The sequence below is a fragment of the Xiphias gladius genome, chromosome 1, assembly GCF_016859285.1.
Source record: "Xiphias gladius isolate SHS-SW01 ecotype Sanya breed wild chromosome 1, ASM1685928v1, whole genome shotgun sequence".
NCBI lineage: Eukaryota > Metazoa > Chordata > Actinopteri > Istiophoriformes > Xiphiidae > Xiphias > Xiphias gladius.
The window spans coordinates 11,256,777-11,281,811 of NC_053400.1; the positions used below are offsets into that span (position 1 = coordinate 11,256,777).

Genomic DNA, 25,035 nt, shown 5'->3' on the forward strand with positions numbered 1-25,035 from the left:
GACCCACAGCTGACTGCACTGCTGCTGAGAAATAAGAGGAAAAATGAAGGGAAAATGGCTCTGCCCCTGCATATGCATCTGTCTGTGTGTTTGTTTGCGGTGTGTTGGTGTGAGTCTGGTTGCATAAGCGGGTGTCTATTGATGTGCAATAATGCTTTGAAGGCAGTTTCTGCTTGACCTTTAAGTGCTTTCATGTATTGTCTAAATTCATTCCAAAAGAAAGAAATAAAGAAAAAGCACAAATATGCTGTATACTAGATTTGTGTTTTAGCTCCAGTGCATGCTTTATAAATTCAGATAAGCATGCACTCAATATTCAAACTATATCAATAAAAGTACAATTTCAGTTATATAATTATATTTCTGTAGCTTGTTTAAAAATTAATATAAAATTACAAAAAACAAAATCATACCTGCCGAATCTATGATACTCTGTGTCATGGTGTGCATGTGTGAAACAATGGTCATTAGTCATTTGAGCTAATCAGTCTTTAGCCTCATTATCTCAAGGTATCTATTTATGAACTGACCTAAAGAATGGACAGATTAAAAAGGTGTTAGAGCAACTGTCTGCCTACTGGCTGTAGACAGGAAAGCAGAACAGAAATTAAGATCTTCAAACTTTTACATGGAAAACAATTTGGCACAATATGATAGGGGGAAACATCTGAAGGATCATGCCGTAGTTGCTTCATCAGCCAAGGTCATACTTTCTGGTACTTTTTGTATGCGAATAGGTGTTTTCATCTGATTAATAAAACTGCACCATAATTGGATCTTCCTGAACATATCTCCCCGAAGGTGCATAAACTGCATTAAGCATGCCACACAGTGAGGGGACTTCAGAATTACAAAATCTCTCTTCTTTTGTGGAAGAATTTATTTACTGTTAAGACTCTTTTTGTCTTAACACATTTTGAGTTATGGCTATATAATTATAGTTATTATAGTTATTAAATATAGTTATTCAGTTAACCAAGTTGACTGAATAACTAACACATTATAGGTACATTAAAATAATGTTTGATGCTTGACTACCAGCCAGGCAAAAAGTAACTTGTCTTAATTCTGTCTTCTTTCATTTTGCAGTATTACATTATTTGTTATATTCCCAAATTTCAATGTCTCATTTGGGAATGGAGCCCTTTAAATATTTCCCCACCACCACTACAGAAGCAGAAGAAAATTCTCCCTGAAAATAACTATGACTAATGGTTTATTTTTAATGGTATTATGATCATAATGCAATCATTATCTAATCTTGTGCTATTTTAGTTCTTCTGTATGTCCCTTTATGGAGTTAACGTTTGTTTCTTTCTTCTTTTTTTTCTTGATTGTTTTGGTCCTCTTATTCATATATCATTGGTAGAAGTAGTTGGACTAGTGCAGTAATAACAAATGCAGAAGCATTAGGGCGTCCTATCTCCTCATCTCTGAGGATATTCCCACAGTGTCTTACTGTACCTCGTGGCCCAGGGGATAGCAGTCATTAATGCTGACTGACAGTCAGGGGCTTGGCCTGTGGACAGGGTGACTGGACAGTAGATCTGTCCCTCACCTGGACAGGTGTGTCCATTGGCCTTGGGTACTGGAATGGAGTGGATCCAGACAGAGGCGGCCAGCAGCTAGTGAGACAGCAACATGGGCAGTGGAAGCAGCAGTGCTAACACCAACACAGCTGTGAGCAGGTGAGACCAAAAAGGGACTCTGGTGGCGGGGGGGACTCATTCAAGAGTGTGACCTTACCATAGGTCACTGGGAGTCGAGAAAAAATTTGAGATGAACATCAGTGCAAACTAATAGTACTCCGAGGAGTATCTTTGCCAGATTGATTTGTATAATCTCTACTGCGGAATCTGAATGTTTAGTTTTGAATGTCACTATGGTTGATATATGTTGGGTATTTCTGTCTGTGTCAAGGACTCCTGCCATCTCCTTGGCAGAGCTGATTATCACAACAACAGAATTAATCATCCTGTGAAACATTTGCGACAAAGCTGTCTAATGGGTACATTGGACAAACAAACATTATATCTGTTGTTATTGTCTGACATTACTACAGCACAACTGATTGGCACAGTGACGCCATTATACTAATCGTGTCAAGAATTTATAGCAGCACAGTGGTTTACTGTATACCTCCAACAATAAGCAAATCAAATAATAATTAGAATTATAAAAACCACCTGAGAGTACTAGTACTGCTAATAGTAAATGTATTTGTAATTTGTATAATGGTATGGTATTAGCATAGCAATTTTGGCTGTGTACTGTGTATGTCACTTTTCCGAATGTGTTTTTGTCTGAATGAATAGTTTAAAAGATTGTATAAATATTGAGTAAATAATCAGTGAATTACTATATCTACTATCTATATTTCGAGAAAGGAATGATTTTATTTTTTTCAATATTAAATACGAAGTCCTTGAAAAATACAATGCATATCGCTGAAAATCATCTAAAAACTGTTGTACCATTTTTATATCACTAGATGGAAGTATTGCCTCAAACGCTGTGCAGTATCAAGGTACCAGCACATGGAGGGGGGGGGGTCGTCGTTGATTCATCAGGGTAACATCCACTGACAGGCTGTGAGCTGCTGATGCATTTGGGGCAGTAAACAGTATTCGGGTGTCATTTTTGTACCAGCTTTCGCAAACTGAACAGAGACGTGTACAATATTTGTGGCAGCCTGCAGGACAGCTACCGTAAATTGCACTTCTGATGATGTTTCCCATGAACCATTTCGGCAGCCGGTGATTTGCACGTCCGCGCAATTACGGAGCCGAAAACATACTGATGACATGACAGATCACTAATTCGAATCTCACAAAGACACAAGACACTGAATGTCCATAGTAACCAAACGACTGCGTTTTTTTTCCAGGAAACTACAGCACGCCATCAACAGTCACATGTCGGACTCCATGCTCTACTGATGCATTCACGCGCCCCGATTGGCTCCCTAACTTTACCGAGCACTTCCACCTTGTTTCTGCGTATCCTTCCGCCTCGTTTTCATTTTTTACATTTTCCTGACTTTCCACAAGCGTTGTACTGAAATAAAACACACGTTTGAATAGTCGGTGACGAATACGGTCGATATTAACATCTTAAGGCTGTGCATTCCTCTTCATTTATCTATATTCTCTCGGATGGATATGTCTCAGCATCCCTAGAAAGTAGTTCCGCGGAGTGAGTGACTAGGGGGGATCACCTTGAGCTGCTCTCAGTGTAACAGCAGTTACATCGGACCACGCAGGTTGCACAGCGAGGTAAGGTGGGTATCCTCGACATGGGCAGCTATAGCACTTAGCCGTTCCCTTGAACCGACCTGAAAACTTGTCGCAAATGTGCGTAGTCACATTACTGCCTTAATCCTTTTGCCTTTTATTATTTATGTTGCTACATCCTGCGAGCTGGTAAGTCTGGGAATATGTGAGACAGTCACTAGTGGCTTGTTTCCACTCTTTACTACTCAACTTTTTTTTTCTTTTTTCTTTTTTTTCATCGAAATCATTTTTTAAATTCCAGGGCAGCTGGACTTATGTAATTGGGCAAGATAAGTCCTACTATACTGGCTTACTGCGTGTTCAGCAACGTTGTGATTTGAAAATGCAGTTACTGAATGGATAAACTAAGGGCACCGAGCAGTTCTCTCTGTTACTAACTGCTAACATGTTATAGTCTTGTTTCATCGCAAAACGCAGTTATTACTGTTAAAAGAATACAATTCAAGGTGTTCCTTGAAACGGTGAACGTTGAAGAATCTCTTCCTGTTGCCTACGGTTGTGGGTGTGGCCGCTCCTTCTTCTCGACCTCCCATTGGCCAGACAGCGTGAAGTCTCTAGATCAGGAAAATGTGACGCAGGATGAGAACGTGGTCTTTAGCGCATCGTCTGCGTTTTATTTAACTGTTCTAGAATAAAATACTGATGACATGAATTCATCCGACTTAAAACTATCCTACATTATTAAAAGTCGTGTGTTATCGTCGTGTTCCTTCACATGGCAGTTCGTGCCATTAGATTAATTCATCAGGTTTATCCGTCCATCCATCTCTATTGTAATATTTCCTCAGAAACACTTTAGATAAACGCGAACCTCGTTAGTTATGTTTAAGGAAATATTCATCCGATGATAAATGAAATTTGAAGTGTGTACATTGCCTTGGCAGCTTCACTGCAGTGGCTTGCTGCAGTGGTACCACAGTTAAGAGGCCTTGTTGATACTAGTTACATGAGAAGCATAGCAGAGTTCACCTTGCCGTTCTAGGTTGCAAGGAAGTATGGTTTTAGCTCTCCTTGTCTCGTTCTTTCTATGTGATGACAATGCCCTGTTTGTCAGCCTGTTCCCAAAACAACTGAAAGAAGACGAGGCAGGGCTTTGTCTAAAGGTGCATGTAAAATTATAATTTATGAGTCTATAACTTTATCTGTAAGTCTAAACTCTGCTGGAGCTGATTCATCACCAGAGGTGAAAAGCTGGTGAAATAAACAGAATGTACTCTTAAGTATATACTGTTAAATTGTAATATTAGCTGTCACCTTTGTTTGTCTACTTAAAGAAGCACTTTGTAAAGTACTGAGCCATCTGCAAATATGATAATGAATTGTGGAGTCCATCGGCTACAGTCCTTGACCTGCCATTGTGGTTAAGTATTTCAGAAGCAGCATAGTCAGTGGCCAGTGCAGTAAAGTAGGCCTTTTGCAGCTAGCATTTCTCCCATACAGTCTTTTCCCACCATAGCTGCCTGTTTGATGACTAATGCTATGTAGACCCATGGGTCCTTTGCCACTGCAGACACACTTGACTGCACCGACAAAACTCCATGAACCCAATTTGATGTAAGGTGATTAGGTAAAAATGATGCCAAGTGATTTAGCATGTATATTTGAAACACCCTGAATATGCATAGCATTCTGTACCATTCATGAACTTAAACCCATGCGATTTCCCATCTAAAGTTTGTGTTGGAGTTTACAGGCCTACATAGTGTAAGTACCATCGTACATTCCGAGTATTAGATTTCTACAGACAGACACTGCAAGCTGTGTTATTATTAGTCAAGGCTCTGTTTTTAGGCTTAGGGTGTAGTGTGACCTAGGCTGATGGTAACGTTGGTGTGACACTGCTCTGGTGTGTCGTCCTAGAAGTCTCATGTACGTCCATTGTATCAGGTCGTTGCGATTGCCTGGTCACAGCAGGCAACCGCCATGTCCTTTATCCTCATTGAAGGGATTTACTCTTGAGCTCCTGAAAGTGTCGTACCTATGCATGCGCACTGCAGCGGTCAGTTCTGCTTGGACATCTGGTGCAGGAAGTGGTTCGCTTATTGGCATTGCAAGTTCCAACACGCTGGGGTTGTTGTGGAGGTCATTTGTAGTAACGTGCCTGTTTGTCCCCAGAAGGAACAGGAAGATCTACTGGGGGTATGTAGTGCAACCTGCAAATGGTGCCTTGGTTGAGTGAGTGTGACTGATAGAAACCATCTACTGTCTCTGTGAGCCAGCTTGGATTAGCCCAGTATTAAGTCATATCTATTGTAGATGATACTAAATGTCATGTCACCCTTAAAGCAATTCTTTTGTGTATACTAATGATTGCACAGACATATTTCATAGATAACTGTAAAGGACAATGTCTAGAGAGACAGGAAATAATTTCATAGATAACTGTAAAGGAAAATGTCTAGAGACAGGAAATAATAGTGACTGAGAGTATTTTAAAATAAGAGAGTACATTACAAAGATAGATGTGTTGGGAAGGGATTGGTGGGGATTATTAACAGCCAGCTCTAAAGTTAGCCCTGCGTCTGTGTCAGGGTAACTATGGCTGCTGCTGGCTTGTGGTGGCTGCTCACTGGCTCTCCTGGGGTCAGACACACTATCCATGTCTATCAGTGGGCCATTCTGGTGGATAATGTCATATTGTCTTTCCATAACAACCAGGAGCTGGCAGACTACATCAGACAGGCCAAGACATTGCTGCACTTAGTGAAGTATACTTGATTTTCTGTTATTTGATTTACCCCTGATATTCCCTCTGATAGCTCCAAAAATTAAACCTCACCTGAGGATACATGCAGTATTTGATGTTGACTTGCCAGAGAATGACATTGCATTCAACTGATGAAGATACAGGCTATGACCTGTGCGCTAATGAAATTTGATCCCTACCTCATGGCAGTAATGCAAAGACATTCAGCAAAGTTTTAGCAAATGCTCATCTTAAGTCCTGAAAAAGGTGTTGAAGGGAAACATGCTAAACACAATACAGTACATGACAGGTAATCCCTCAATAAGCCTTACTTGAAAAGCCTGGAAATTATGATTCAAATGGAAAAGAGATTTTTTTTTAAAAAGAACAGAAAAAAGGTTTATTAGTGGGTGGGTGGGGACATTATCAGACATTAAACATAAGCGTTCTAGTTTGCATAAAAAAATACATATTTTACATGTCACTGTTTTGTAGCAGTGGCATTTAAAGCCAGCCAGGTTCTGTGGTACCAAAGGTGTAAACTACTGATTTATTACTACAATTACTTTTTACCATGGCTATATTTTTGAAAATGTAACTGGTTTGTAGTCCATTTATGTGCTCAAGTAGCAAAACAGCTTGTAAGGAGAGCTGCCTGAAACTTAATCACTACCTTTCCCTGTAAGAAAATGTGCATCCCCTTTCAGTTTTGCAATTGCAACTGTCAGTATTGCATTGTCTGTAGAAGTACGTTAAACTTTGAAGCTGGTGATATCCGTATCATGCTCCAACAGCAGACCAGTTAAGAAAGATATTTTACTAAATTTATGCATTGAAAGCAGTAGTAAACTTTATGCATAATTTTTCCATTCAATTGGCTTAGGTGCTGTGTAAAAACACTTGTGCTGCGTCTAACTCTCTAATAGTTGGAAAAATCCTATTAAAACAATTAATTGATTATTGTCATCATCAGGTGTTTGTTTTTTTTGTTTTTTTGTTTTTTGTTTTTTGTATTTTTCCCCTTCCAACAGTGTGATAGATCTTGGAGTTGTCCTGGTCCTTGTATTGTACTATTTATATGAACATTTTGTGAAGAAATGCAAATGTGTAGCATACACTTCTGAAATTCAATTATGTTCCCTCAAAAAAATACCCTTTATATATTGTAAATGATAAAAACGGGAAAATTGTTTAAAAAAGACAAACAACACACGCTGCACATTACAGTAACTGCCAGTATTTCAGACTCTTTTCTCCCCTGTGCAGTCTTTCCCCTTGGTTCAGCCCACTCAGATGTCTGCCTCTCGCCTTTTCATGGTCGTGTGTTGCCTTAGTGGAGATGTGACTTTGCTCACGTACAGCACTGGCCTGGCACTGCTCTGCCCCATTGACTCAAATGTTACATCACTAGTCAGTGGTTCCTGTTGAAGAAGCCTGTTGGTATAGCGGCTGTGCCTGGAATCCCCCACCATGATGAAGTTGTAACTAGGATGTGATGACTAAGAGGTAGTCAGGCCGCTAGTGTTACTGTGGAATGCAACAGATTTTCCTATGAGAGACTAACTCTGGTAGGCCATTATGAATGTATCTTGAGTTGCATTTGAACCATCCATAGTTGCAACCATCAGAAATTTACCATGTCTGTTTTCCCACTCTCTTTGCGGTATTCGCAGTCTGTTCTATTATAGATTGGACAAAGTAGTCATTTTAATAGTAATAGAGAACCATCCTTAGTACCTTCAGTGGCTGATATGGAACAACCGTTTAGCAAATTGATCTTTATTTATATTAAATGTCCAACACTTAACATTGCAGACACCTTAGCTGGGTCTAAATGTACATATTGTTCAGTGTTTCCCTAGGACCACCTGGGATCAGAAAAGGATAAGGGAGTTGCTGCCTCAAAGAGATATCAAGTTTTCAACCTGTTGCTCTCTCAAAGAAGCAACCAGTGAAAATGTTGAATTCAGTGTATATTTAAACAGAGTATCTAATCTCGCCGATAGATGGTTTGTACTGTGGCCTGAGTTGGTGCCTGGCAGAGAGTCATTATATTAAGGTAACTGTTTAAAGTTTACATAGGGGTATTGGTATCTTCTATTAACTACTTTTTAATCTCTTGTACAGTTAGGTCCCTAAGTATTTGGACAGTGACACAATTTTCTTAATTTTGCCTCTGTACACCAACACAATGGATTTGAAACGAACAAATCAATATGTGATTGAAGTGTAGACTTTCAGCTTTAATTCAAGGTGTTTAACCAAAATATCGCATTAACCTTTGTGGAATCACAGCCATTTTTATACATAGTCCTTCATTTTCAGAGGCTCAAAAGTAAATGGACAGTTGACAGACAATCCGTTTCATAGCCAGGTGTGGCCTGTATCCTTGTTAATTCATGACAAATTAAACAGATAAAAGGTCTGGAGTTGATTCCAAGTGTTGAATTTGCATTTGGTAGCTGTTCATGGGAATCCTCAATATGCGGTAAGGAGAGGTGTTGATGCAAATGAAGGAGGCAATTTTTAGGCTGAAAAAACAAAACAAATCTATCAAACAGATAGCAGAAACTAGGAGTGACCAAATCAACAATTTGGTGCATTGTTAAAAAGAAGGAATGCACTTGCGAGCTCAGCAACACCAAAATGCGCGGAAGACCACAGAAGACAGGTCAAGAACACTCACCAGGAGGTAGGCATATCATTGTCAAAGTCTACAATCAAGCGACACCTTAATGAAAAGTGTAGCTGCATACTTGCTTGTTCTGGATCCCAGTTTCAGTAAGATTTGAAATTTCGCCAATTTATGCTTGAATCACACAAATTTCTACTACTTACCATATCACCAGATTGACTGTTAAATTGAGCATTTCCTCCTCAGAGTATTTATGTATTCACAGCAACCCGAGCCCTAGTAGAAGCAACATTCCTTATCATTACAGAGAAGCAATACTACACCCTGCTCAAATACACCTTCTCTGTTGGCATGTTCGTTGAAACATGCCTCGATGACATGTTTACAAGTCTATATGGTTCCTCTGAAGTTTCTGTCATTGTTGGACCAAAGGAGAAAAGGAGATCTCTCAGGCAAGGTACACATCCACGTACACTGTGTGCACAGGACAATATTGAGCCATTTACTAGTGCACAGGATGCTGCCATGTACAGTATGCTGTATGTATGTATTTATTTAGTGAGTTATTTAGTTATTTGCTTGCTTGCTTGTCTGGCTAGAAGGGAGTATTGAAAGTATCATGATGAATGCTAGGCAATTCCAGCCATGTAGATGAGTTTCGTGATGGTGTTATTGTCATGGGTGACTCAGGGAGAAGTTGGTGGGTGGGGGGGGACAGATTGTACAATATAGTGTAGCAGCTCAATAAGGCATACTACTCTACTCTCAGTCTAGAGTATGAAGACATCTGACAGCTACCTGTAAGGTTTGGAGTGTTTTTCTCAGTTGTCAAAAGTATACATTTATTCTCTGCATAAACCTTTGGTTGTATAAACCTACCTAAAAGCCAAATACTAACTCAACAAAAGACAGCCTTGTGTAAAAAAGCTCACATTGACCTTTTGTCTAGGTAGAGTTGCAGTGGTTGCATTTCATAAGCTTAATCATAAATTGTCCATAGCCATTGTGGCTGAGAAATAGATAACAATTAATACATAATTCATGAATGGATTCCCACAGGGAGATTCTGTTCATTTCGCTTGACTACCACAAAGTTAGCTACAGAGCAGGGTTAGTTACAGTATGTTGTTAAGGACACACAGCAGGGCAGATACTCAGTAACTCTCTAACCCTGGCTCGGTCAGCCTACTAAACTACATGAATACATCCGTAGTGCGAAGTTTAATTTACCTGTTGGCCAAAGGCAATTAAGGTTTGAAGGTTGGTTTAAAAATCAGATTCAGTTTATATACTTGTAATTTTGGACAGAGTTGAGCCAACAGTGGTTAACAGAAGAAAGCTGTTAGTTACATTCACTGTGTCCTCTAAATTAACTTTCATTTTTCTCAATTTTTTCCTGCAGCACTTCTACAGTTTCACCAGTGATCGCCATGCCTCACCCAAAGTCTCTAGACATGGGCTCTGCCTTCATCCAGACGCAGCAGCTCAACGCTGCAATGGCTGACACCTTCCTGGAACACATGTGCCTGCTGGATATCGATTCTGTGCCCACCACTGCACGCAACACTGGCATCATTTGCACCATTGGTTGGTCTACATTGTTTGTCTGCACGCTTAAAGACAGAAAAACTTATACTGTTAGTCAAACACAAGGAAACATGCCTTCCATTGTGTGTTATTGTGGCAGTGCGTTCCTCAAGAGAACACATTAAACCAAATTAAATTAAAGGTTATTCATACATTTAAAGGAAATTAATTTTTCAGCTATACTAGCCAGTTTAATTGCCAAGACGTGGTTTCTACAGATGCAGAAAATTATGTTCATAATTACTTTGTTCCATTATTAGACCATATTTATTAATCAGTGTTCATCTATCTTTTGGAACAAGGCAGGTCTAATGCACATTGACATTGTAAATTGACAGTAAGCTGTCTTCTTTTTCATACTTTACATTGCGAACATATAAATACAACCTTCTTTATTCACATGAAAATACTGTATCCTGTTTAAAACCAAGTATAAGTAAGACTGGACTTAGCAATAACCATAACTAGCATGGAACTGAGTAAAGAGGCTCCTTAAAAAGAAAATGAAACATAATACACATAGTGTAGTAGATTTTTAATTTCAGGTATTGAGATTTGGATTGTAGTTAATGCATTATTGATTAAGTAGCTCTATTACCAGGAGAATGAAATAACATTAAAAATTTCAATCCTTTCCTTTCAATGACTGCCTGCAGGGCCAGCCTCTCGTTCTGTGGATATGCTGAAGGAGATGATCAAGTCTGGAATGAACATTGCTCGCTTGAACTTCTCGCATGGCACACATGAGGTGGGTCCTTCCACAACTCTCTCTACTTTGTACATGAACTGGGCAGGTACAGCTAACCCGTCAGACCGTTAAAAGTCACGTTTAAACTGTGCTGATAATTTTCATCAAACATAGTTCTGTGCTTTATCACAGAATGCCACTGGTCAGTTTGTTGATCTTTGAGGCAATCTTTGCTCTCTTTTTTTTTTTTTTAGATTTTCACACGGGTTTGGTAACTCTTTGCATAATATATATATGGTGAAAGTAGACGATCAACAAAGCTCACAGTGAACAAGCACATAATTCTTTTTCAACTGCAATCAGCTTGGCACTTTAAGCAAGACTAGGCCAGCAAGCATGAATGGAAAAAATAGTAATGCTAACTTACTTAAGATTAGAGTTTGGGCCAGCTAACAAACATCAAATCATAAGTGATGCAGCCTGATTTGAGTCTTTGTGTCACACACTGGCACATGCCCTGTAAAGTACTTTTATTTTTCAGCTTTTTGGGAGGTCAGACGACTGAAGTGACTTCTACTAGCTGAACGCAGCTGAATGCACACTGATGGTTATTATCCGTGAACAGTAAGATATGAGCAAAAGGCAAATTTAAAGTTACAATTCCAAAACAAAAGTCAGAATCTAACTAATTTTGAAGGTAAAGCTTCCCTTTTGACTATACATATTTTATCTGAAAAACAGATGTAGAGAAGTAGCGAATGAATTTTGTCATCTTGTCAGTACAAGTTCTCTGAAAGTCGAAAAAGTTATAACACTTTTTTCTTAATACCACTCCTGGCATCTCTTCTGAAAAAGACAGCCACGTGTATAAATAAGGTCACTGGTCAGGCAAACCTAATAATGCACGGCCAGGTGAGTTGCTTTTATGCCCAAATTCAGCTCGAGGTAGGACAAAGAGAGCACACCACACAAGTTGTAACTTAAAAAAGGTAACAGCAAACTGATTTTTCTCACCAGACATAAGCAACTAACTTGAAGGGTTGGAAGTCAGACAAGAGAGACTGGCTGACTGTCAGCAGTTTATATACTGTAATCAGGCAGTCAATCCAGGCGAGCTGAATACTGCCAACAACCAAACTGCTCTCCATGAGGAGAATGTTTGAGAACCCTGTCCAGAGGGTCATCATATTTATCAACAGCTTATCTAATCCAGTATGAGAAATTGGTCAATTTAAATCAATTATGGCTATTCATAGTGTCTATTTATTGTTCTGTAATTTAAAAATATTACAATTTTATGCTTAATTACCATATCGATTGAGATTCAGCAAGATGCTCATAGAATCCCTTTCATTTTTAGATTTAGAAATGTAATGTCACTGCACAACAGATAGCAGTAGTGTAAATGGTACACTTAAAGGTCCTTTTTTTTTTTATATTTTGAAAAGGTTTGTGTAGATATATAAAATCTGATTCAATCACAAAGATTCAGCTGTCCAAGAAAAATAATTAATTCTTTTTGAGATATTTGAAGTCCTCCTAAGTGAAAAGTACCGATGGTTTATGTCGGTCTAGGTGTTTCAACATGATCAAAGGTTATTCTAAATTCAGAGAACAGCAAAAGAAACCAGAGCTTTCTTTTCTGAGGGTACTATAAATGCGTCATCCGTAGCTTCCTGCCCGGCTACCTTCATCTCCTCAACAGGGCAGCACGCCTAGATTCTTTGGAGTGTGTGTTCACAAACCCACACCAAGGTCAGTCCACTTACAGCCAAATTGGGAAGTGGAAAGTATATTATGTTGCAAACACAGGAAGTCCCATTTCTTTAACCAGTATTAATAAGATTGAATGAAAGAAGAACTAAATAAATCCATGTAACTGAACATTAACTTTACATTTACAATGTAGCATTGATTGATTCAAATCATTGATTCAGAATTGTGGATTTTTTTTTTTGTTTTTTTGTTTTGTTTTTTTTGGCAGTTCATGAGACCATCCAGATTTTCTTTTAGTCATCGTGCAGTGAGTGTACTGAAGTTCAGTATGTTGCAAGTGTGAAAGGCAGTCAATGTGAATACTTGCCACTTCAGTTATCACTGAAAGCTCTGGTTAGCCTGGTGGGCAGTATAAGCCATGTGCAGCAGACCACTGTCTTCAAAGTCACACACACTGTGCTGTGTGTTCATTAGCCTGCACTAATGGGCAAAGATGGCTGCATTAATAATATGACAGCACTGAATTTCTCTGAAGTTCCCTTCCAGTATTTCCTTCAGCATTTTTGTCGCCAAAGTTGGCCACTTTGGCAGCAACATTTCCAGGGCTAAAGTACACCAGCCTTCAATGTTTCTGTAATCCTTTTGAATTGAATTTTTGTTTGGTCGGAATGTTTTTGGTATAAACAATATCAGACCATGAGTACTGTTTTTATGGAAATCAAAACAGAACCAACTTCATGGAGGAATTTCCCCAAGACAGACTGAACTTCCTCAGCTGACAAACATTGCAGTCCTTTCAGGTGGTGTTTGTGGTTTCACCATAACAAAGTGCCTACAAGGAGACATACTTGGGTGACATTCTGTATCAGTATATTGCTACTCTAAGGGATACAGTATGATATGTAATCTCTAAGGTATTATTTAATTACATTATTGAATGACACTTAATTTGTAAAGCATTTCAATTTATAGGCTCTCAGTTATTGTGCTTGGTGACAGTGAACCTTAACATGTCAGATTGGTAGGAAGAACTATATGGCCCCTTGTGATGCCGATATTATGACTCATGTTTATGGCTGTGTGAGTTGTCAGATGCACCTTATCTTTGGATTGCCCCGGTCTGACTTTTATGTCTGCTGAAAAAAAACCTACAACTTACAGTAACTCTTATACCAGTGCCACTGCCAAAGTGTGATTTCTTTTCCTTGTAATTTGTGTGCTAGCAGCAGAAGATTGGATAGAAACAGAGGTCACAGGTTTGATCGAAATCAATAACTGCGTGTCCTCGAGCAGGTGCTTAATCGGTGTCTTGCTTAGTCTTTTTACTGTGGAGATATTTTTAAATGTGTTACAATGCTCTTCCTTTCTGCAGTACCACGCAGAAACCATCAAGAACGTGCGTGAGGCATGTGAGAGCTTCCAGCCTGGCAGTATCCAGTACAGGCCTATCGGCATTGCCCTGGACACTAAGGGCCCAGAGATCAGGACTGGCCTCATCCAGGGAGTGAGTTTAGCATCACCTGTTCTCACTCACTCTTCACATCAAAACAGTAGTCGTTACAGTATAATGACTAGTAACTGTTTTTGACAATCAAGCACATTTTGCATGAAAACTAACCAGAAAGAAAGTAAAACTGTGTTATTAATGATGTGACAGAGTGGCACAGCTGAGGTGGAGCTGAATAAGGGCAACATGATCAAGATTACTTTGGACGATACCTACCAGGACAACTGCAGTGATGAGATCTTGTGGCTCGACTACAAAAACATTACCAAAGTGGTGGAAATTGGCAGCAAGATCTACATTGATGACGGGCTCATATCCCTGCAGGTTAAGGAGATTGGTGAGTAGCGGAGAGGGAAACGCATATAGTAAATATGATTGGGCCCTATAAGATCTCTTGTGATCCATTAGAAGGTTTAGAAAAAATTGTTATCTCTTAATACTTAATGAAAGATTTGAGCTCACTTGTATTTCATGTTTTCCCAGGCTCTGATTTCCTCATGTGCGAGATTGAGAACGGTGGCACCCTGGGCAGTAAGAAGGGAGTGAACCTCCCTGGTGCTGCCGTAGACCTGCCTGCTGTTTCAGACAAGGACGTCAAGGACCTGCAGTTTGGTGTGGATCAGGGAGTCGACATGGTCTTTGCCTCCTTCATCCGCAAAGCAGCAGACGTACACGCTGTCAGAGCAGTGCTGGGAGAGAAAGGCAAAGACATTAAGATCATTAGCAAGCTTGAGAACCACGAGGGTGTGCGCAGGTGTGTATGTGGATGAAATGTTTTCATCTCTTCCTTTTTTTTAATGTAAGTCACATCTTTTGTTTACGTCATTGCAGTTTGTTTATCTAATTTTTCTTGGCCAGAGGCCAGGTCACAAAAAATGTCAATGTATGTAAAGTCTTGTGGTTATGAAGGCAAAGTTCTAGCTTTGAAAAATCCTGTTTTATGAACCCACCTGTTCCACATGCCCTTAAAACTATTAACATCCAATGATAACTGATAGTTGTACTTTGTGCTTTAATTGGTTTTAATATTCTACCTGTTGTGCAGATTTGACGAGATCATGGAGGCCAGCGACGGCATCATGGTTGCCCGTGGTGACTTGGGGATTGAGATCCCTACAGAAAAGGTCTTCCTGGCCCAAAAGATGATGATCGGTCGCTGCAACAGAGCTGGCAAGCCGATCACGTGTGCCACTCAGGTCAGAAAGCGGCAAAGGACAAACTGTATTCCTTAGGCTATATTTTCCCCAGGAGGCGAGGTTTAATTTTAATTTCAGTTAATAATGAGAAGAAGCAGGGCAGTCTCAGTGTAATCTTGGTACAACATACTGTAAGGATTCATTTTGTTTATGCCACTCAAAGGCTGTTATGTTGTGTTGTTTGTTATATTCTGAACCCCTCACATGAACTCCGTTCAGATGTTGGAGAGCATGATCAAGAAGCCCAGACCGACCCGTGCTGAGGGCAGTGACGTAGCCAACGCTGTGTTGGACGGAGCCGACTGCATCATGCTGAGCGGAGAGACTGCCAAGGGAGACTACCCTCTGGAGGCTGTACGCACGCAGCACATGGTGAGTTAATGTATATAAGAAATATAAAAATAGTTAACACTGGGGGGAAAAGCACACGGGTATAATTTAATACGTAAGACCTATTGATTGGAGAAATCGATTAAGTTTACATGATAATGCATGATAAGTAATTTTTAATTCTTACAAAATTAATTTACAGAATAAAACATAAGCATCTACTGGGAGATGACGCTTTCTGGTTTCCTGATTTTTTATTTTTATTTTTTTTTTGTGTTCTTCTGTACACATCTATTACTTCTCATTCAGTTGCCCAGTGACACAGCATCTTTTCTCCACTTGGCCCAACAGTTGCTAAAGATGTCAGGAGTTTTAGGCCAACTGGAAATGAATTTTTTTTTTATTCATTTATCCATCCACTTATTTAAAGTTTATGTTTTCACTGCCTTTGAAGTATTCTAACAAATAATCAGTGAACGATTAATCACTATTAAGAAATGTGATCAGTTAAAGATAACGAAATTGACAGTGTCCCTAGTTGGTTCAACCTAACTTGTGAATCCTTAGGATATTAGCTCCGGCTGTTTAAGTGTTTTAAATCGCTGGCCCCCTGCATAATTTACATAGAGTGGGGATAACTGTACCAGTGATTTTCCATACAACAGGAACGCAGTAAAAAGCGTGATTTACCTGTGTGATATGTTGGGACGTTTGAGTCCCCCTGAACTTAAGTAAATGCCTGTCACCTGCACCTCTTCATCTAACAAATTCACTTTGGCTGCTCTTCTTTACCATTTCTTAATTTGCTATGGTATTCCCCAAACTGATCTGCCCAATTTTTGTCAACAAGGACTTACAGTGCACAGAGTCACCCCTGACTACCTAGATATGCTTATAATCTTTAATAACATTGAGACTGGTGAAGAGGGAGCAGGAACTGCAATTGTGAGTTTTTAGTTTCTTTTGTTTTCTTTTTTTTTTTTTTTTTTTTTCTTTTAGTCAGGGACAGACACAAGTGAAACACTTTTTTTGAAGTCTTATAACCCAAGAGTGTTGACATTCTTGATGAATGCTTGCATCAAAATCACAATTATTAGGGATGGATAATGCAGCTAATGCTGTCTTACCTGTCTTTCCCAGCTCAGGCCTTTCTTGGCTAACCTCCACTGTTCTTGGCAATACTCTGTTTTTTGCACTGCTATGCAGATGCAGGAGTGACTCAGCAGTCCTACAGCTCCTGCCTTTGAGCTCACTGCCTTTATGCTGAAGTTGCACGGGTTGCTTCACAATCCACAGTAAAGCTAATTGAGCGGACTTGTATTTGAGACACTTTATGTCTAAGCCCTTTTTTCTATCGAGCTTTGTCTTTTTCTCATTTACTTAAGTCTTTCTAATACTTGTTTGTTCATTCCTCCTGACTGTTTTTAACCATCTCCTCACCTCTGTGTGCAGTGCATGGCATCTCAACTCCCATCTTGTTTTTCAACTCCCAGTTGACACAAGTCAGGTTTTTTTTTTTTTTTTAAATAGTTTTATTAAGTTGTTTATTTTGTGATTTTATTTTATTAAACTTGAATCAGTCATTTAATCTTTTGTCATTAGATTTTTTTCTATCTTAAGGATGAATAGTTCTTTTTTTAAAAGGTTATTTAAACAGTACAGTTGCCTTAGCTCCAGATTGTATTGTAATATTTTACATTTAATATCATGTACAGTAAATGGTTGTGGTAAAATTTTAACTCTTGGATATGTTTTAATGTTGATGTTTCCCTGTTTCCCCCACTAACTGCACACCTTAACTCTTCTATTCCCTGTCCTTTCCTTCTTTCCCTTCTATTCACTTTAACTTCTGTTCTTCTTGTTTCTCTCTAACATTGTCTCTCTCTGTTTTCCATGTTCCTGTCCTTTTTTTCATCCATTTTTCTCATTTTACGCCTGCGTGTGCCTGGTGTGGAAATGCCTTTGCTCGATGCATCTTGCCCTCACTTGTGCCAGATCGCTCGTGAAGCCGAGGCAGCCATGTTCCACCGGCAGGTGTTTGAGGACCTGCGTCGTTCCACGCCACACTGCAAAGACCCCGCTGAGGCAATTGCAATTGGCGCTGTCGAGGCCTCCTTTAAGAGCTTAGCCTCTGCGATCATTGTGCTCACGGGCTCTGGAAGGTAGGCAGGTTATCTGGTCCTGGAAAGTCAAGGAGGACACTGATATCGGTTCTCGAGTAGTCTGTGAGAAGGAGAGTAGGGCCAGACAGGGACCGACTGAGGAAATAACCTGGAGAGCCTGGCAAACACCGTGGGCAGACTCCTGGCTGATTTTTACCCATGTGAACATATTAAAGAGCAAAATGCTGGTATTAAAAGGTAGAAAGTTATACAGTAACTGAATTGTTTCCCCATTTTCCCCCAAGACTGAGGTTTTTGGGCCTCTCTTTATTTGCTTAAGGGCTTAAAGGAACTATATGTTCTATCATTTTCCCAACAAATAAACTTAACCAGGAGTGTAACTCGGTGTTTGCCAGTCACTCACAGTGGTGTGAATGACTCAGCGTGCTGTAGTGGTGGTGTGTGTGATTGAGAGTAACCCCCCCACCCTTCCCTCATGGTCCTTCGGGGCTCAGATAGCACGAGAGGCCGAGGCAGCCACCTTCCACAGACAGCTGTTTGAGGAGCTGAGGAGACACTCCCAACTGACCAGAGACCCATCAGAGGCTGTGGCTGTTGGAGCTGTTGAGTCATCCTTCAAATGCTGCGCTAGTGCCATCATTGTTCTCACCAAGACTGGGAGGTAAGAAAGAGTAGAATAGAGGTGAAATGATCCCAGCCCTTAAGGTAAGGTGTTGCCAAGCACGTACCAGTCTGTCCAGCATAGCTCTTGATTCTCTCTGACATGTAATGCGCTCCTACACATCCCTTCTCCTTCAAGTTTGTGTGCATGTGTGTGTTTGTCTGTTGTGTGCTGTTACATAGGGTGGGTGGAGATAGCAACAGATTTCAAGAGAGAGTAGGGGATGTCATTAGCGCAGTCCCAATGTCCACCCTTCACAGACTTAACATCGCCTGTTGTAGCTCTGTGAAAACGTGAGTGCAGAGGCAAAGGCTTAAAATGCTTCAAAAGGAATGGGACAACATGTAGTGAAATCATGTTACCTGGGACAGAGGCCTTTCTCTTGCCAAATGTAAGGCTCCCATTTCCAATGATATCCAATTAAATTGACTGCCACATATATATCAAATCATATCAGAACATTAATGGAAACCATTGGTTGTACACATGATGCTTGCTGCCAAATACAGCACGTAAAAACTTGTTCTTGCCAGCACTTCTTTATGCTTACTGGGATTACAGTATATGTAACATAACATCACAGTGCTATTAATCGAAGGTAATTTCTTCAACAATGTGTTGATTTCACATTGGGGAAGTCCTGAGCCTTCAGAGTCTGGTGATGGAGAGTGTACAATTGGATTGGGCCATTGACTTCTGCACACCCATGATGCGCCGCAAGCGTTGTCTCTGATTTTGGCTGATGTGACCTTTCAGGACTGTGTGGGCATTTACAGCCTGTGCTCAGGCTCCCTGACTATCCTGTTAGTTCTGTTGCACCTGCTAGAGTGGGACAACTCAACATTCTTGTTAATCGGGTAGCTGCGTTTTTAATCACATTGCATGGAGTTAATTTACAAGTATCAAATATTAAAGTTAATGGCTTATACAATGCTTAAAGGCATCATTACACCTAAGGTTTAATATGTTTACTTATTTTTAAATCCTGCCTTTGAATGTATATCTGTATAGTAAACTGTACAGCAACACGCTGCCATGGTAACTGAGCCTATTGCTGACTCTGAAAACCAAGTTTAAACAGATTTTGTCAACACTTGAAGTAAGCATGACTTAGTATTTTAGCATTGAATTTGTTCCCGTTTCATAATCATTTCGTCATCATAATCATTAATCATGTAATCATTAGTTAAAAGGGGAATACTCAAAATGTGAATCAAGTGGGGTAGTCTTTTGTGCTCAGCTTTATGAATCTGTGTGTGTATGTGCAGGTCCGCCCACCTGATCTCCAGGTACAGGCCCCGTGCCCCCATCCTGGCCGTGACCCGTAATGCCCAGACAGCCCGCCAAGCTCACCTGTACCGCGGCATCTTCCCCGTCCTCTACACCAAGCCTGCCAATGATGTGTGGGCAGAGGACGTTGACATGCGCGTCAACTTTGCCATGGATATGGGTAAGACTTGGTATCTTACTTGCAGCATGTCGCACAGTTATTTCAAAGTGCGGAGGAACAAGCTGACATGCAGTTGGACGAGGGTCCAACTTACTAGAAACCTAAGATGAAAAACAACACAATACCTATTGCTATCAACATCTGTCCCAAAACGTGCTAAACAGAATTTAAGACACCACATAAAAAAATCTTTGGTTGAATATTTTATATTTAATTTTTTCTAGGCAAAGCCCGTGGCTTCTTCAAAGAGGGAGATGTTGTCATCGTCTTGACCGGCTGGCGTCCAGGCTCCGGTTACACCAACACCATGCGTGTGGTTCTGGTGGCCTGAACAACCAACAGGGCTGCTCTGCTTTCTCCCTCCACCTTCATCTATCTTTCATAATTCTCCACCTCACACTCCACTCCAGCTCACAGCCCTTTACACCCAAATCCAGGATCACAGATTCCACTCCTGAACAATTTATCGTTTGGGCAGTGCTGCAAAAAGTAAAAAATAGGGCATAGCCTTCCGTACAATTCCACTTTCTCTCCATTCCTTTCACATCAATTCTCTCATTCAAACCAGTCTTCAGGGCCTCAGATTCATACACCCTAACCAGAAACTGCTGTATTTATTCCCTCAGACACTTGTCTTATTAAAACTGAACCAGTCCAAGAGTGAATGCACCTTGGTTTGTGTGCATGCGCATACTGGCTCTTGTTTAGGTGGGGTTGGTGGTGGGGCAGACTGATCTTAACAGAGCGCCTTGAGTACTTTAACAGTTTACTCCTCTGCCAACAGAAAGAACAAACTTGTGGCATCCCAAATCAAAGGGCTCCTTCAGTGTAGCCTTGGCTCGAACCACTCCACCCGAACAGTTCCCCCTGTAGTGCTGTCTGTATGAAGCGTCTCTTATATCTTAAATGTCAGCTTTCACTGTATTTAAGTTTATCTGTAAGTGTTGCAGTCCTGTTTTACTCGAGACAATGTTACAATCTATATTATACTTGACGTTTGTGAATGGTGAAGTTTTGTTTTGGGACATCCAATACTACTTATATTTTGTCTGACTATAGGGAAATGTTAGTTTTGGATGTCCTCTCCAGAGGTGTTTGAGCTAGTTAATGTATTTGTGTTATTAGATGTATCATGAAGCCTTTACATTTCTTTGCATTTGGATCTCACCAAGTTCTAACTGATTAATATTGGTTCACTAAAGTTGACTGATAAGAATGAGCACTTTTATTTATTTTTTTGTTTTGTTTTGTTTTTTTTTTTCCAGAGGGGAAACCCTGCCCCTCAGTCCCAGTGGGTGATGGGTAGAACCCCTTTTCTGGTCTATCTCCTTCTACATTAGTGACCCACTGTAGCTGTCTTCATGTGTCTAACATGCTTTGTAATGCTAGAGTGTAAGAACTAACTAAATGTAAAGGTGTATTTTAAGGTTTAGCTGGGGTACTGAGCTGTCCTACAAGACTGGATTTCCATCAATAAAGAGATGAGCACCTATCTTAACTCTGCCTTGCAAATGTTTTGTTTGACTATGAATAATCACGAATTGAAGTTTGTGGGTGGCACTACAGTTAATTTACATAAAGTGAAGGATTCAGGTGAAATATTCTTGGAAGACTAAACTCTTAAGCAAAGCCATAAAAATGTTTATTATTTTAAAAGTAACCAAAGGCTTTACAGTGTTTCATTGTGTGGTTAGACCTTACGTATCCAGTGAGGTTGTAGATAGGTTTATGATGAACTTAAAAGATTCCAAATGTCTCAATCTTTATTAGAATACATTAACCCTACTGGAGCTAACCATCGTCAGCCACATGAGAAAAAGATGATAAAGTTGTCTCAAAAAAATTGACTTTCCTCATCCTCACAAAATAAGGTTAACTGCTGATAGTGTATGCATGTATAGTTCACATGGAACAGTAAGAGCAAAATTATTACTTAATAAACTTGTTACATTATAGGGAATCACAGCCTGGGTATATGTTAAACATTTACAGGCAGTCCTGGTTGTACACCACCCTCACCTTCCTTCGAATCTCATCCTCCACCTCAGCAAGCCAAAGAGAGTCAGCATGAGGCATAACCGCACTCTCCTTCAGCCCTACATGGAAAAAATGTACTGTAAGAACACACTGTACAGTGTACTCTCACAGTACAGACACAGTAAATGGCCATTTAGTGTTTCTGTTGCCACCATGTGTTGAATGTGTGTATAACAAGTGTCACAATATGCCTGAACATTCAGATATCCATTCAAAAATGTGCTTGTTGTACATATTGAGTTAATACATTAATTAATTTCTCTATTAATATGGATAAACAGTAAAATATCACCGTAGCTTTGAGCCAACATTTTTGAACCTCCTCTGCTTCATAACGCATCCCTGTACTACTGAGGAAGTTGAGAGGCTAACGGGGTTCGGGCACTGGGTACCGAGTCTCCTTCCCATCCACCACGGATGATGTGGGGCACCACATGTGGGCAGGGACCTAAAGACATGCGACAGGAAATCAACATGACAGCAAATATCTTAGATATACTGTACTGTATTCATCTTTGTGTTAAACAACACAGGTTTTACGCAACACATAACTTCCTAATATCCTTCCTAAATTGCTTCACAGATGACCTTGCTCCACTTACTAACTTTTAATTTTATACTGAAGATACAAATGTGCACAGTGCACATTGGTAATGCATTACAGACTATGAATTTTATTTTATCACGCGGCCCTGCAGTGACGACCTACCCTGATGGTGCTCTTTGTGCCTACAATGACGGTGTCATCGGGCAGCTGTGCACCTGAAAAGCAAGTGAACGCAGCCATCCTGTTCTTGGAGAACTTCAGAGTGACGGCCACAGTCTCGTCCACTCCTGTAACAACATACATATACGTATATGATGCACTTTTTCAATGAGGAGATAACAATACAAAATTCAGGAGTTTGGTGACGTGTCCTCTGCAAACAGAATGTTGAGTCAGTAAATTCTACTGTGTTTTACTACAATACTTTTACTGTGCCATGCTTGAGGTTCTTGAAGACATTTCAAGAGCCAGTCTTCACTCTAAACCTTTAGGAAACCCTTTGACCTGAATTTAATTAATTTTTTAGTGTTTTTTGTAACCCAAAAAAAAAAAAAAGAGAAGAAAGAGAAAAGAAGTGTATCAGACAGGTAGACTCACGTGCTTAAAAATTCTCAATTCACATACAGTAGGGATCAATAGTGTCACAAAAGCAAAGAAAAAACAAAAGCAACCAACTTTTACCAGCGCCAACGTTTGTGACCGCAGTACTATTTGTGTAAACAAAAGAGAAAGCAGTGGTGAGGAGGATGACTCGCTGATTACGACAGGCTTCTGTCCTTACTCCCGAGACTGATACCATGTTAGCAAAAATACTTCCTTTTTTGGGCAAACATGTCGCAGTGAGAAAAACCCAAAATGAACCAGCTATTTTCACCGGTGCTGCTGAACCTACACCACTGATACGGCCCACCATGTTATTGAGTAAGTGCAACACTACCCCTTATGCCAACTGAATGATACCAGTGCTTTGGAAATGATATCTGGCCTGTTTTTACTTACCTGTCTCCAGACGGACCCCCCCCCCCATGGCTTGCATATGAACTGCAGGCAGTAGATGCCAATGTGTAGTAGTGCTCCTCCACCCAGCTCCCTCTGCACCGGTCTTGGTACGTGCATCAACGGCACAGCCAATCTCCGATCTGACCATCTTCACCTCACCCAACCCTGGGCCAGAAGCCAGAAGAAGAATTTAAGCCGTACGGAGAATAGATGGTTTTACTATTTGGTCTGCTCCATCCATACCTCTACGAGGAAGACGTCTTTCATCTTTGCAGAGGGCGGGATCTGCCGCACCTCCAGCTCGGGAGATGCTGTGCTTTTTTGCAAACTCCGGTGCATCCTCTAACTTGCGAGCTGCCAAAGCCACATCCTGTGAATACAGTTTCAAACCACGATTTATCGCAACAAGCTGCTCTGCTCTTACTTGACTGAAAAAGACCCACCACAATCTATGACGTTGCAGTGTATACTCCGAGGCCTAAGTCTGAGGATGTCTTCCCAGGTGTATGGACGCATTATTGCCGAATTACATTTCCCTGCAGAGTCCCGTTAAACATCTAATTTTGAGTAAAAATGTGAGTAAAGAACCCTGCTTTTCTCGGCCTTTGGTGAATGGATGTGGGCAAAAAATTGCTAAGTAAATTAATCAGCCCTTGCTTCCAGAATTAGAGTCTCCAAGTCATGTTCATTTTGGAGACGGGGAGTCTCTAGATTTAATTTTAGTCCTGTAGCTTTCAATGCTGCACTAAGTCAAGTGAGACAGTTTGTCTCTTTAGATAAAACTGTATTATCTGAGGCTTGCTTTTTGCCTTCATTTGATTATTGCTGATTACAAAATTATGGTAATAAAGAATAATAAAAAATATTCATATTAAAACATGTAGTTTTTTTTTTTAAATGTACATCTGCACACATACCGTAATTATTGGGTTATGGATTGAAGAAATCTCAAATGCCCATTTAGAGCCTGTTTTACGGTATTAAAAAAAAAAAAAGGAAGCCAAACTGTTGGGAATACCGACGACTGTGGCTCGCGAGGCACACGATCCCGCTGACGTCCGGATGCAGCCTCTGCTCGCTGAAACTGCAGGTTGACCTGCACCGTGTCTCAGTCATTTATTTAGAGACAGATTTCTGACGGCAGCACTCGTAGTCTGCAGGACTGCGCGGGAGCGAGGAGCGAGGAGCGGCGCCGAGACCCGAGTCTGCACGACAGCCTCGCATTCCAGTCACATGGCGCACGAGTGTCTGCGAGCCTACGGATCCTGACACCGGATGGTCTTCAGCAGGCAGAGCGTTCAGGGCCACGGTGGAGGCATGACTCGATCTTCCCGGCGCTGCAGACCTCCCCCACCCCACCTGGTTGCCATGTTGGACGGCCGGGTGGCAGGATGGGTTCACACCGAAACAGTGGCCGCTCGCTGCCACAAGGTGGAGACACAGCATCACTTCTGACTGTGTGACGCTGCACAAAAATAGCACGATGGTGATGAAATGTGTTCACAGAACGGGAACGTGACCTCCAGATAGTGACTATCAGTCAAGTAACACCAGTTTAAATGAGCTTATCTCCTCCTCTG

At 40.6% G+C, this 25,035-nt stretch overlaps 1 protein-coding gene and 1 pseudogene across 4 annotated transcripts; one reads left to right on the forward strand and one right to left on the reverse strand.

Moving 5' to 3' along the window:
- The first annotated feature begins 3,158 nt into the window (after positions 1-3,158).
- pkma (pyruvate kinase M1/2a) lies at positions 3,159-21,370 on the forward strand. Of its 4 annotated transcripts, none has more exons than XM_040136170.1 (11): positions 3,159-3,280; positions 10,017-10,201; positions 10,858-10,949; positions 13,978-14,109; positions 14,263-14,449; positions 14,596-14,866; positions 15,158-15,308; positions 15,528-15,680; positions 17,634-17,800; positions 19,691-19,872; positions 20,097-21,370. In XM_040136170.1, exons 2-11 carry the CDS (start codon positions 10,045-10,047, stop codon positions 20,201-20,203), a joined length of 1,599 nt encoding a protein of 532 aa, XP_039992104.1. In that variant the 5' UTR covers positions 3,159-3,280; positions 10,017-10,044; the 3' UTR covers positions 20,204-21,370. The 4 variants fall into 4 exon arrangements, with proteins under 4 accessions (XP_039992104.1, XP_039992113.1, XP_039992095.1 ...); XM_040136179.1 differs by having other exon boundaries at positions 3,195-3,275; XM_040136161.1 differs by lacking the exons at positions 3,159-3,280; positions 17,634-17,800 and adding exons at positions 3,313-3,422; positions 18,256-18,422.
- Positions 21,371-21,376: 6 nt separating this feature from the next.
- LOC120789746 lies at positions 21,377-24,825 on the reverse strand (annotated as a pseudogene).
- Between the last annotated feature and the right edge of the window lie 210 nt (positions 24,826-25,035).